Source organism: Podarcis raffonei, chromosome 17 (assembly GCF_027172205.1).
Source record: "Podarcis raffonei isolate rPodRaf1 chromosome 17, rPodRaf1.pri, whole genome shotgun sequence".
Classification (NCBI taxonomy): domain Eukaryota; kingdom Metazoa; phylum Chordata; class Lepidosauria; order Squamata; family Lacertidae; genus Podarcis; species Podarcis raffonei.
Genome location: NC_070618.1, coordinates 7,722,193 through 7,735,644, shown reverse-complemented (window position 1 = coordinate 7,735,644; position 13,452 = coordinate 7,722,193). Strand labels below are relative to the sequence as shown.

General features: G+C 44.6%; 1 protein-coding gene across 2 annotated transcripts in view; it reads right to left on the bottom strand.

Annotated features, from left to right (window-relative positions):
- The window catches only part of WRN (WRN RecQ like helicase), a 66,432-nt gene that overhangs the window by 34,803 nt on the left and 18,177 nt on the right, over positions 1-13,452 (bottom strand). For both annotated transcript variants that reach the window (XM_053370413.1, XM_053370414.1), the window contains 8 exons: positions 13,268-13,343; positions 12,137-12,204; positions 10,306-10,414; positions 8,798-8,866; positions 8,536-8,618; positions 2,488-2,594; positions 1,161-1,348; positions 644-818 (listed from right to left, as the gene is read on the bottom strand). In XM_053370413.1, coding sequence (XP_053226388.1) covers positions 644-818; positions 1,161-1,348; positions 2,488-2,594; positions 8,536-8,618; positions 8,798-8,866; positions 10,306-10,414; positions 12,137-12,204; positions 13,268-13,343 — 875 coding nt within the window. The remainder of the gene's footprint in view (positions 1-643; positions 819-1,160; positions 1,349-2,487; positions 2,595-8,535; positions 8,619-8,797; positions 8,867-10,305; positions 10,415-12,136; positions 12,205-13,267; positions 13,344-13,452) is intronic.

Below are 13,452 nucleotides of genomic sequence, written 5' to 3'. Positions count from 1 at the left end.
TAAAGCAATAGAACAAGCCATGCAGCCAAATCCTATGAACATATAGTCAGAGGCAGGGGCTTACAAAGTGGGGGGGGCCGCCCCAGGTGCCACTCTGGGGTGTGTGTGTGTGACAAGATGGCCCCTGCCTCCCCCCAGCTGTAGAGCAGTTGAGGGTGCACGCAGTCAGTATGGGCGCCGCTCGCACAGCAACCGTACAGGGCGCCGCGCACGAGCGGCAGCCCATATGGCCACCTCGCGTGAGTGGCACCCATACTGAGGAAGGCCATTTTGTCAAACCCCCCCCCCCCGAGTGGCACCCAGGGCAGCCTACGTATGGATGTCGCGTGTGCGTCACCGGGCTGGGCGTCCTGCCCCAGGTTCCTCTGCCACTGGTCAGAGGTATTGCTGAATTCAATTGGATTCACTCCCAGGTTAAGTGTGCACGGAATCACAACCTTAGTTGCAACCAGTTTAATTCTTATTGATGTCACTGGGACACAGTCAGAGCTAACTTATGCTGGATTGTGGCTGCTGAGCTTGGAAGGAAAGTGGGAGGTGGGACCTTGGGACATAGGGTGCTTCCTCCTAATTTCCCCCTGTATATCCCACAAAATACAACCACATAGCATCTTATGACAAGCAAACAGCATTTCCTTCATACCTGAATTTCATCTCTCATGAATTTGTGGTGGATGTCTCGCCTTGCTGCGACTCCCATGCCAGCATGGTATGTTCCACAAACAATGTTTAATTTTGACAGCTCTGCAGCTACCTGTTCAGTTGTCTTCCTTGATGGGCAGTAAACAATAGCGGGGCCTTCAAACTCATAATTAAATCTAAGAATTTAAAGAAGAAGAAAGCATCTGCATGTGACATAGATCATTAGGATATCCAAGGAACGAACAAAGAAAATACGTTAGCCTTGTGACAAATCTTTCTTGTAGATTTTCTCCTCGAATACTGGCTCTATTAATCTCATAATAAACTTGGGGGGAAGATACTGATCTACTGTTGTGGACTATCAACACATTTCAGAAGTTGGGGGAAAGTGTTATTGGAGTAGAAGAGCCTTTATTAAAAAAATAAATAAATTTAAATAAATATTTATAAACGTTTCTTTCCAGCGGTAACCTTGGAACACAAAATTTGTGGGCGAAGGAGGGACAAAACACACTAACTTGTCTTTTTTAACAAGGAACTGCTGTATGTCCACGATGATATTTCCAGTTTTCCTTACTACTTCTAAGTATAAATTAGGCCGGTCAAAGCTGGTACATGTGACCTGGGGAGTCTTAAGGTTCAGACAGTTTATGATGTCCTCTCTGACAGAAGGGCTTGCTGTTGCCGTTAATGCAACAATGGGAACCTGAAAAGAAAAAAGAAGCAGAAATCTGGGAAATGTAAAGGTGATGGATAAAAAGAAATCAAAGCATTAAACTCTTTTTATATCATAATCCAAAATTTAAGGAATAAAGAATAAGCGGGGACTCTGATTTAATTTACTCTAATTGGTGTGGAAAGTGTAAATATATGCATGAATAAAGCACATTGTTTTCAGTAGGGTCAGATTAAGTTTCCCAGAAGAATTCTAGGAGGAGTCTAGGAAATATCCATCATCACCTTCTCCTTCAATGTCAACATTTGCAGTTACAGTGAACATTCACACAGGTTATCATGATCCATATTCTGGCCTTCCTCCCACCACTTCACTTCCTCCCCCCGAAAGGTTGTGAGGCAACCTTTAAGAGTCCATGTGCATGTAATGCTCTCCAGACTGGGAGTGAGCTGCAGGATCATACACTCCCCTTTCCACAGACCATTAATTTTTTCTTATAGCCCCAAAGCTCAATAGCACAATTCAGCCATCTTACCAAACCAGGGTTAATTATGATTTAGTCTGTTGTCTGTTTTGGCAAACCACGGTTTGCAGGCAGCCAGCACACCAGAATCAGAAGCCAAGGTTGGAAACCAGTTTGCATGTGCCTACTACAGTACAGCATGATGTACAGATTGGCAAAAGGGGATTGTGGCTGTTACAGCTCTTCCATTTTTATAGTGCTTCGGCCTCTGGGAGTGCCGAGTAGTTGGAAAACAAGAGCAGATAACCACAGCTAATATACCTGGAAGTTCAAACCATCTTTAGCATAATTTATGGTTGGCATGGTTCTGAATTGAGCTATGCTAGTATAAACATTAATGTGTAGTCACAGAGGGAAGAGTATGTAGCGCAGGAATAGGCACCCTCGGCCCTCCAGATGTTTTGGGACTACAACTCCCATGATCCCTAGCTAACAGGACCAGTGGTCAGGAATGATGGGAATTGTAGTCCCAAAAAACATCTGGAGGGCCAAGGTTGCCTAAGCCTGATGTAGCAAGTTGCCCATCTGAAACGGAAACACAAGGAACTATACACAGCGCACAGAGATCAAACATTTCTTTTGTTAAAGTTGATCTATATTCAAAAAAATTAAATCACAAAAATTTCTTGCAATGACTATACTGTACCTTAGGAAGAGTTTTCTTCAACAACCCCAAAGACCTGAAAGAATTCCTGAAGTCATGTCCCCATTCAGAAATACAGTGAGCTTCATCAACAGCTATCAGGGTGATGCCTAAGATGAGTTAAGACAGGCCCGATCATGTGGTTACAGAGCACTTACGACAGTATAGATTTCAGAGTCAATTGGTATATACGTTTTGCAAATTTAACCACTTATGCAAGTACAGTGGTGCCTCGCAAGACGAAATTAATTCGTTCCGCAAGTTTTTTCTTCTTGCGAGTTTTTCGTCTTGCGAAGCACGGTTTCCCATAGGAATGCATTGAAAATCAATCAATGCGTTCCTATGGAAACCGCCTTCAGACCAGGTCCGGGAACAGTCTGTCCCCCGACCTCTTCTGAAGGCTGGGGGGGGGGCAAGGACTTCTCCACTGTCTGGGGGCTTTTAAAATGCTGGCGGGCGGCAGCGCAGCGTTCGCTGCCGCCCGCCAGCATTTTCAGATCGCCCTCGACAGCGGAGAAGTCTCCGCTGTCCCGGGAAGGCAGGCGGGGGGAGCAAAGACTTTTGCCCCCTGCCGGCCTTCAGAAGAGGTCCAGGACCTCTTCTGAAGGCCGGCGGTGGGCCAAAGTCTTTGCTCCCCCCCGCCTGCCTTCAAAAGCCATCGGGATAGCGGAGAAACGCACTGCGCTTCTCCGCTATCCCGGGAAGGCAGGCGGGGGGGAGCAAAGACTTTTGCCCCCCGCCGGCCTTCAGAAGAGGTCCAGGACCTCTTCTGAAGGCCGGCGGAGATTTCCCTATGGGCTTTCTTCTTGCGAAGCAAGCCCATAGGGAAATTCGTTTTGCGAAGCACTTCCAAAACGGAAAACTCTTTCGTTTTGCAAGGCGTTCGTCTTGCGAGGCACCACTGTAGTCTACTTTGAATTAGCAGATGTCAGAAGCCAGAGTGACCCAGACCTCTGGGTGTACCTCATCTGAGGAAGAGGCCTAGGATGCTGCAGTAAGCCCTGACACACCTAAAGAACCCATTAAAGCAGCCCAACTAATCCAGTCTTACAGACACCTCATCCGGAGCAAGCCTCTATATGCACTGTGGATCAGATTCTTTCCTGGACCTCTACAGTGGTACCTCTGGTTATAAACTTAATTCGTTCCAGAGGTCCGTTCTTAACCTGAAACCGTTCTTAACCTGAGGTACCACTTTAGCTAATGGGGCCTCCCGCTGCTGCCGCACTGCTGGCATGTGGTTTCTGTTCTCATCCTGGGGCAAAGTTCTTAACCCAAGGCACTACTTCCAGGTTAGCGGAGTCTGTAACCTGAAGTGCTTGTAACCCAAGGTACCACTGTATAGCTAAGACAAAGATGGACCCAGTGAAAGACAACGAACCAGTAGAGAAGTGCTTGCCCTGCTGCAAGGAGACTTCCAGATCCGATATCTACTCAGAAGAAAGCTGCACTTGTAGCCCAGCTGATGTTCAGAAAGGCATGGATCTGGTTGAATTAGTATAATAAAACCTCTGTGTCTGCCTTTAAACTCCTGCCTAGGTTTCTGTTTGTCTACAGTAGGGCAACTGGGTTGCTAATGAGCAAACTTGAACCCTGATTAGACGACCCAGTTAACATTTATGCCAGAAATTATTCTAGCAAGCTTTAATGCTGATTGGAACCTCAAATTAACCTGTGGACCTCCAGATGTCATTGAACTCCAGCTACTCCCAACAGGTTAGCCACCTCTTTACTAAAGTTAAAAAAAAGTAAGCAGCTGTCACTTGGCAGAAATAAAACCCTAATTGCAAACTTATGTTGGTATTTTGCAGAAGAGAAAGGGGAAAAGAAAAATGTGCTCTCCACTGAACCTTCCCAATGCTCCCATAAGTCAAGGTCTACAAAAAGTTATCTTATCCTTGCACTCCTACATCCTTTCCCATACTAAGTTTCTGGCAATTCTCAGAAGCGAAGAAGTACAGAGCACAGACAAGAGGGACTTCAATTAACAGAAACCTTGGCTGACTGGATCAGAGCCAATGTAAACATTGCGAGAGCCCAGGTGGACAACCAAGAACATGCCATAAGTCATTTCTCTCATAAGAGCTTACTCTTTTTATCTGACCCTGAGGCAGGAATGCCAGCAGGGGCATCGCAGATTCCATACAGTAGCTGGCCTTGAAGTTAACTACGCAAAGCTGCAATTAACCAAGTCTCAACACTAGCTGGAAAGACCAAATATCCTTATCAGCTAAGGCCTTGCTCTCTTCCCAAGGTATTTTGGAGTACTTACAATCAACAACTTAGCCCAAATGAGAAGAAGAAAAATTGACCCTCCTTTTAGGACTTGAAGAAAGGGATTAAAGCTTTCATAGTAATGGTTCTCCCAAAGATCTTTTTTTCTATTCCAGACTTTGCCTATAGACAATCCTTCCTCTTTTCTGTGGCAATGGCAGAAATATTTGGTAGATTTCTGTCACTGGAATAAGAAAGTATGGCTGGAGGTGGGGGCGGGTGGCAGCGAGTGTTGTTGTTGTTGAGTCGTTTAGTTGTGTCCGACTCTTCGTGACCCCATGGACCAGAGCACGCCAGGCACTCCTGTCCTCCACTGCCTTCCGCAGTTTAGTTAAACTCATGCTGGTAGCTTCAAGAACACTATCCAACCATCTCGTCCTCTGTCGTCCCCTTCTCCTTGTGCCCTCCATCTTTCCCAACATCAGGGTCTTTTCCAGGGAGTCTTCTCTTCTTATGAGGTGGCCAAAGTATTGGAGCCTCAGCTTCAGGATCTGTCCTTCCAGTGAGCACTCAGGGCTGATCTCTTTAAGAATGGATAGGTTTGATCTTCTTGCAGTTCATGGGACTCTCAAGAGTCTCCTCCAGCACCATAATTCAAAAGCATCAATTCTTCGGTGATCAGCCTTCTTTATGGTCCAGCTCCCACTTCCATACATCACTACTGGGAAAACCATAGCTTTAGCTATATGGACCTTTGTTGGCAATGTGATGTCTCTGCTATTTAAGATGCTGTCTAGGTTTGTCATTGCTTTTCTCCCAAGAAGCAGGCGTCTTTTAATTTCATGGCTGCTGTCACCATCTGCAGTGATTATGGAGCCCAAGAAAGTAAAATATCTCACTGCCTCCATTTCTTCCCCTTCTATTTGCCAGGAGGTGATGGGACCAGTGGCCATGATCTTTGTTTTTTTTTATGGGTGGCAGCGAGTAACATGCAGTAAATCAAAGGTAGAGAGGTTGGGGATTCCTAGTCTCAGGTCATACTGTGTGGTTTGCTGGCAACACCAGTGCCTTAATTGCTAATAACGCTGAAATGAAGCTGGTAAAATGCGGTCTTGACTATGCTACCACTCAGTGGATTTGTAACTGGCTGACTGACCGAACCCAAGGGGTGCTCATCAATGGTTCCTCTTCATCCTGGAGAAGAGTGACTAGTGGGGTGCCACAGGGTTCTGTCTTGGGCCCGGTCTTATTCAACATCTTTATCAACGACTTGGATGATGGACTCAAGGGCATCCTGATCAAATTTGCAGATGACACCAAACTGGGAGGGGTGGCTAACACCCCAGAGGACAAGATCACACTTCAAAACGACCTTGACAGATTAGAGAACTGGGCCAAAACAAACAAGATGAACTTTAACAGGGAGAAATGTAAAGTATTGCACTTGGGCAAAAAAAATGAGAGGCACAAATACAAGATGGGTGAAACCTGGCTTGAGAGCAGTACATGTGAAAAGGATCTAGGAGTCTTGGTTGACCACAAACTTGACATGAGCCAACAGTGTGACGCGGCAGCTTAAAAAGCCAATGCAATTCTGGGCTGCATCAATAGGAGTATAGCATCTAGATCAAGGGAAGTAATAGTGCCACTGTATTCTGCTCTGGTCAGACCTCACCTGGAGCACTGTGTCCAGTTCTGGGCGCCACAGTTCAAGAAGGACACTGACAAACTGGAACGTGTCCAGAGGAGAGCAACCAAAATGGTCAAAGGCCTGGAAACGATGCCTTATGAGGAACGGCTAAGGGAGCTGGGCATGTTTAGCCTGGAGAAGAGGAGGTTAAGGGGTGATATGATAGCCATGTTCAAATATATAAAAGGATGTCATATAGAGGAGGGAGAAAGGTTGTTTTCTGCTGCTCCAGAGAAGCGGACACGGAGCAATGGATCCAAACTACAAGAAAGAAGATTCCACCTAAACATTAGGAAGAACATCCTGACAGTAAGAGCTGTTTGACAGTGGAATTTGCTGCCAAGGAGTGTGGTGGAGTCTCCTTCTTTGGAGGTCTTTAAGCAGAGGCTTGACAACCATATGTCAGGAGTGCTCTGATGGTGTTTCCTGCTTGGCAGGGGGTTGGACTCGATGGCCCTTGTGGTCTATTCCAACTCTATGATTCTATGATTCTATGATACACTGAAGAATAGCCTGCAATTTCCTCGATGGCAGGCACTCTATTTTGGTATGCTCTCCCTGGAAAATCCTTTATCAACCTTTAGAGTTAGGAGCTGCTGGTGCAAATATCTGTTCCCATTCCTTTATACAGTTCTAAATTGTCAAGACTGCATGTGTCTGAAAAGATATGCTCATTTCTAAAGTTGGAAGTGGGTGAGCGTTAAAAGACTAAGAGGCTTGTTTCAAAATGGGAAACCACTGTCATGTGAAAACCTGATCACCTCCTTCCCTGCTGAGAGGGATCTTTGGCTCAATTGCATTAGTTTTGCAAGGGCAATTGCCGAAAGGGAAAGTGTGGATAGGTCTTTAACAGCCTTTGAAACCTAACATTTCCATTGGTTCAGCCACAGGGAATTAATCTACTGCTCTATGACATGCTATGGGAATTTGGTAGGGTTGAAACAGGTCTGGAAGGGGAATATAGGGGGATTAGTGCACTATGATTCTGAGGCAGCCCCCATTTAAAACCATCTCAGTCTTAGGTTTGTGCAACTGCTTCGAAAATCATTCATGGGTGGAACTTGACATCAATTCAGCTGAACTACAAGAACATGACTATGCCATTGAGGAGAGGCTGTAGTGCTTTATCCACCAGATGTGGTGGCTGTGTCCTTACATTGAAAGCTTTTGGGGCCCAGTATTTGACCACCTCTCGAAAATCACAAAACAACCAGTTGCTAAATCTTCATATATAACCTACTTATCCTTACAACTAGGCAAGAAGCTGCTCCATATGGGCCCAATTAACTTCCTCTTGGTAAGGACTAGAATGACAATCTCTGGAGGCTGGAAGACCTCTTCGGATGTCACCAGCCATATTTGGACATTTGAGTTATATGGCCAAGACCATATAACACCGGTCCTGAAAGACCTACATTGGCTCCCAGTATGTTTTCAAGCACAATTCGAAGTGCTGGTGCTGACCTTTAAAGCCCTAAATGGCTTTGGCCCAGTATACCTGAAGGAGCGTCTCCATCCCCATCATTCAGCTCAGACACTGAGGTCCTCCTCCAAGGGCCTTCTGGCAGTTCCCTCACTGCGAGAAGTGAGGTTACAGGGAACCAGGAAGATAAACAACTATCTGACTTTTAGAAGACATCTGAAGGCAGCCCTGTTTAGGGAAGTTTTTAAACCCAGCCAGATGGGCAGGGTAATGTAATGTAATGTAATGTAATGAAAATAATAATTCACCTTTTCAGAAAAACTGACTCAGTCTACAGAGCCCATTCTAAAAAGCATTCTTTTGATACCACATGTTTTTTGTTGTTCTGTGAAAACTCATAGGTGTGTGTGTTATAAGAAACTAGACTCCAATACAGTGGTACCTATGGTTACATACTTAATTTGTTCCGGAGGTCCGTTCTTAACCTGAAGCACCACTTTAGCTAATGGGGCCTCCCGCTGCTGCCGCGTGATTTCTGTTCTCATCCTGAGGCAAAGTTCTTAACCCGAGGTACTATTTCTGGGTTAGCAGAGTCTGTCACCTGAAGCGTCTGTAACCTGAAGTGTATGTAACCTGAGGTACCACTGTAGATAAAACTCCTAGCAATTCCAAGAGCAGCAATCTCTTCTGATTTTTTTTAACACTATCAACTATTCCCACTTACCAATTGTTCTGTCAAGTTCCTCAAGCCATGGCAAGTTCCCCGAACAGAACTCTGGGGTAATGTAGACAACTCTATAGTGGCCCCTAGCAAAAAGAGGGGAAAACAGCAGTGAGCTCAAGTTCAGCTTTTTTATGTTTGAAATTGCTCTTTCATGTTTACTGTACTTCATAAAGTTCTTTAAAAGCAACTTTAGGACTCTGCCTAAGAAGAGGCACGTTATTTGCCTGACCACCCCAAAAAAAGGAGACAAGGCGAGGCTTACGCTTTGATTTCCCCTCTGACATTCTTTGACTGTGCTGATCCAAGTAGACAAGCTTCAATTCCTGACATCCTACAAGAAAACACCACAGTTTTTTAATGATTTAGATTGTAATACCCATTGGCTAGAAACAGTAAAAATCTGCTGACTGCACAGTGGCTGTTCTCTAAGCAGGGCTTTCACTAATTCGCCATACAAAATAAGATACATTTTACGTTTTCACTTCCCATCTATCACTTTGCCTTCTAGAGTAGTATTACAGTGGTGCCTCGGGTTAAGTACTTAATTTGTTCTGGAAGTCTGTTGTGGTGATCACAAAGGGTCCCTGGACGTTTGACGGTCTATTGATCCCTGTGCCACCACTGTGATTGCTTCCCCGCTGCCACCATCACGTTTCTCTTCAGGTAAACACGGAGTCCAAACAGTTGTTAACATCAAACCAAATAAACAAGTTTATTTTATAAGCATTAACAAGTTTATGGTTTCAGATAATTTTTCTTGTCAGTTTCTTAATCTTAGTTACTTTACCAGCCTATACCTTCCTAATAACTTCTAACTGATTATCCCAACTGTCTATCTGACTCCTCTTAACAGATTCTCTCACTCTCTCACATCAAACTATCCCAACCCACAGACTTATCCTCCCTCTCTCTTCTCTAACATCCGACTGACTTCTCAACAACTCCAACTCTAACTCCTCCCCTTGGGTTCCCACTTGCCAATCACTTCACACTCATTTAACCCTTTCCTTATGACCCAGCATGATGTCACCCAGGAGGGCAAACGCCACATCCGTTCTTAACCTGAAACTGTTCTTAACCTGAGGTACCACTTTAGCTAATGGGGCTTCCCGCTGCCACTGCGCGATTTCTGTTCTCATCCTGAGGTAAAGTTTTTAACCCGAGGTACTATTTCTGGGTTAGCGGAGTCTGTAACTTGAAGTGTCTGTAACCCAAGGTACCACTGTATATGTAGAGGAACAATTGAACTTCCAACGTGCATTCGGAAAAGGGATTTTGGTGCAGTGGGGTGGGAGATAAAGCTGGACATTTCCAGTTCAACACTACATTAAGGGTATGCTTCTCGGGGACATCCGATGCATGGTTGTGACATCGTATGTCTTAGAAAATGAAATTCTCCGCTACAGAAATATAAAATCTTCTAGTTCATTTCTTTTTATTAAAGAAGCTTTAAAAAAAAAAATAGACCCAGGAACATCTCTTTTGCAATGAATAAAAGAAAAGCACCTCTAAGAGAGAAAAGGTGCTACATTTGTTTTACGCTACACTTTTTTGATAGGTTTGGACATTTTGTGGATTACAGTTTAAAAAACCAGAGACAAACATATCCTCAAAGTTTGATGCGGCTAGGAAAAGACAACAGGTCTTCCGATTTATTGGTTTAAAATATGTTTTAGGCCACCTTTTAGGGCTGCTTTCATCATATAGACACAGAATCACAATATATAAAATGAAGACAAGCCCATTTCTTCACGGCAGGCCTAGACTTACTCAAGTTGTAGTACTTGGTCTTCCATCAAAGAAATAAGGGGAGAGATTACTATTCCAATTCCTCTTGTATAAACTGGTGGAAACTGAAAGCACAAACTTTTCCCGTATCCTGAAATAATATATATTGAATGAACACATCTTGAATGATAAGGGAATCTCATTGGAAAACAACATTTCCTTTCCTCAACCTCCCTAGTCTGTTATCAGTCTTTATAGCGACACAGATGTATATAATGACATTAGCGTATTAGTGGGTTTATCCTCATGTCTATGTCAGTACTAATAAAGACCTTCTACTTCAAATTAAAATTTTACAGATGTAGAGAAAATCACCGCAAGGCTAAAACTGGCACGGAATTTAATGAATCAGCTTCAGTCCTCTTTGTTCCAGCGACCTCTAGATCAGAATAATAGAATAAGATGTACATGCGGCTACACAGCTGGTGCACAATGTGGCAGCAAGAATGCCGATAGGAACAAAGTGGTCTGAGCATATTAACACCAGTTCTGGCACTATGTTGCCTAGTTAGCTAATAACTTAGTATTGTCTAAATCAGAGCTTTCCAAACTTTTCATGTTGGTGACACACTTTTTAGACATGCATCATTTCGCAACACAGTAATTCAGTTTTACTAGCAAACTGGAGGTTAAACTAAACCCTTTCCAGCCCTGGGAGGAGCACAGGCAGCGTTCGCGTGACATACCTACACAGTGCAGCCGACATACTAACGTGTCGCAACACACAGTCTGGTCTAAATACTGGAAGTATGATACCTGAAGGAGCGTCTCCACCCCCATTGTTCAGCCCGGACACTGAGATCCAGCACTGAGGGCCTTCTGGCGGTTCCCTTGCGAGAAGTGAGGCTACAGGGAACCAGACAGAGGGCCTTCTCAGTAGTGGCGCCCGCCCTGTGGAATGCCCTCCCATCAGATGTCAAAGAGATAAATAATTACCTGACATTCAGAAGACATCTGAAGGCAGCCCTGTTCAGGGAAGTTTTTAATATGTAACGCTGTATTGTTTTTAACACTTGATTGGGAGCCGCCCAGAGTGGCTGGGGAAGCTCAGCCAGATGGGCGGGGTATAAATAATAATAAATAATAATAATAATAATAATAATAATAATAATAATAATTATTATTATTATTATTATTATTATTATTATTATTATTATTACTACTGTCCTAAAGGGGGGGGTGAAAATGTGGAGGCTGTAGAAAGAAGGGGAAATTGACCCGAAACAGGTACTCTGAACTTCCACCATGCCATACCAAATTCTTCCTGACCTTTCAAAGATGGAGCAGTGAGGAAGAGGTGTAGGAGAGAACATCAAAGTTCATGAGCTTCCTTAAAGTTGCAGTTCTTAGGACTCCAAACCATGGCATCCAAAAAGCTTAGAGACTCCCTACCCAAAGATATCCTTGGCATTTTATCCGCCCAATGGGGCAACAACCACTCATATCACTGTTAGGATATTTCCGTTCCACCTTAAAAGGGAGCAGGCTATGAGTCACAGAGTCTGCGTATTTCCTGTTCACAGGATGTTTATGTTTTCAGTTGCTTTCGTTTTCTCCCTTCGTGCCTGAACGCCGAATCAGGCGGTCATGTTTTTTCTTTGTTCTGACCAACGCTGAATAAACTGTAAATATTGCTGATACTGCGTGTCTACGGGAGATCGATGGATCGTCCGGCAGCCGGCTTGGGGGCTCAGATGGACTCTGTCTCCCTGGCAGTATCCCAACAATCACTACACCCTAACACTCTCAGGAAGTCATCTTCATGGGTTTACCCCTCATAAGACATCCTGTGGAAAAAATATATGCAGCTCACCAGTTGCCATGACAACAAGGTTGTCTCTTCTGTCTTGCAAAACCGAAGAGATCACTTTCCACTGGACCCTTGAAGTTAAGGAAAAACATGACACAAAACGTTCAACTCTCATTTGAGTCTTATTCAGCAACTTAGCATTCACTCTCTCATGTGAAACATAAAGGTAAAGGGACCCCTGACCATTAGGTCCAGTCGTGGCCGACTCTGGGGTTGCGGTGCTCATCACGCTTTACTGGCCGAGGGAGCCGGCGTACAGCTTCCGTGTCATGTGGCCAGCATGACTAAGCCGCTTCTGGCTAACCAGAGCAGCGGACGGAAATGCCGTTTACCTTCCCGCCGGAGTGGTACCTATTTATCTACTTGCACTTTGAGGTGCTTTCGAACTGCTAGGTTGGCAGCAGCAGGGACCAAGCAACAGGAGCTCACCCCGTCGCGGGGATTCGAACCACTGACCTTCTGATCGGCAAGTCCTAGACTCTGTGGTTTAACCCACAGCACCACCCACGTCCCCATGTGCAACATACAGGTTTCTTTTTACAGAAAGCCGAGTCTTCTATGCTCTATTGACTGAGCTATTCCAGCTAAGGAATTCGGAATAGAGCAGAGCTAAAGGAATTGCTCTCCTTGGTATCTCCCTTCCTCTGCCTTCTATCATGAAAACATCCAGCCAGCCATGCCACCTTTGCAACAAGTCAATTCCTCATTGTCCCTGCCTGCCTATGCATGCAGCTAGTCCAGATGTCTACCTCCAAATGATCCCATTGGTTCCTGTTCCACTGGCCAAGCCACTATCATCTCATTTGCACCATGAGTGTGCCCTAGAAGACACCTAACACAACACTCCCCTGGCCCTGTGCACTGCACAGGGGGACTGATAACTTGCCCACTGTTTTCAGGGAGCCCACTCCACCAGCACTGATCTCATCATTGCAGAGCCCACTATATGTTCCAAGCAACACAGCTTAAAGATCACTGCACTATGCATGCTGGTCGCAACCCATATGGTGAGCCCTATTCAGAAGTACAGCTGGGGCAAGGGACCTGTCCCAGGGATATATGTTTATGTGGTAAATACAAAGCACAGATCCCTTCCTATTGTCGTGTATAGGAAAGGAAAACAACAAAACTTACGGTTTAAAATTTGCATGTCCAAAATACATCTTTAGGCAAGCAATTTGTTTATCGTTGGGTCTAGGCAAGTAGGAATCTTTGAAAACACAGAAAACACAAGATTCAATGCTAAAGAATGTACAAAATCTAGAGAAGGCATGAGAAGCAGTTCTTGTAGCTAGGTCTCCATTTTAACTTATTATAGT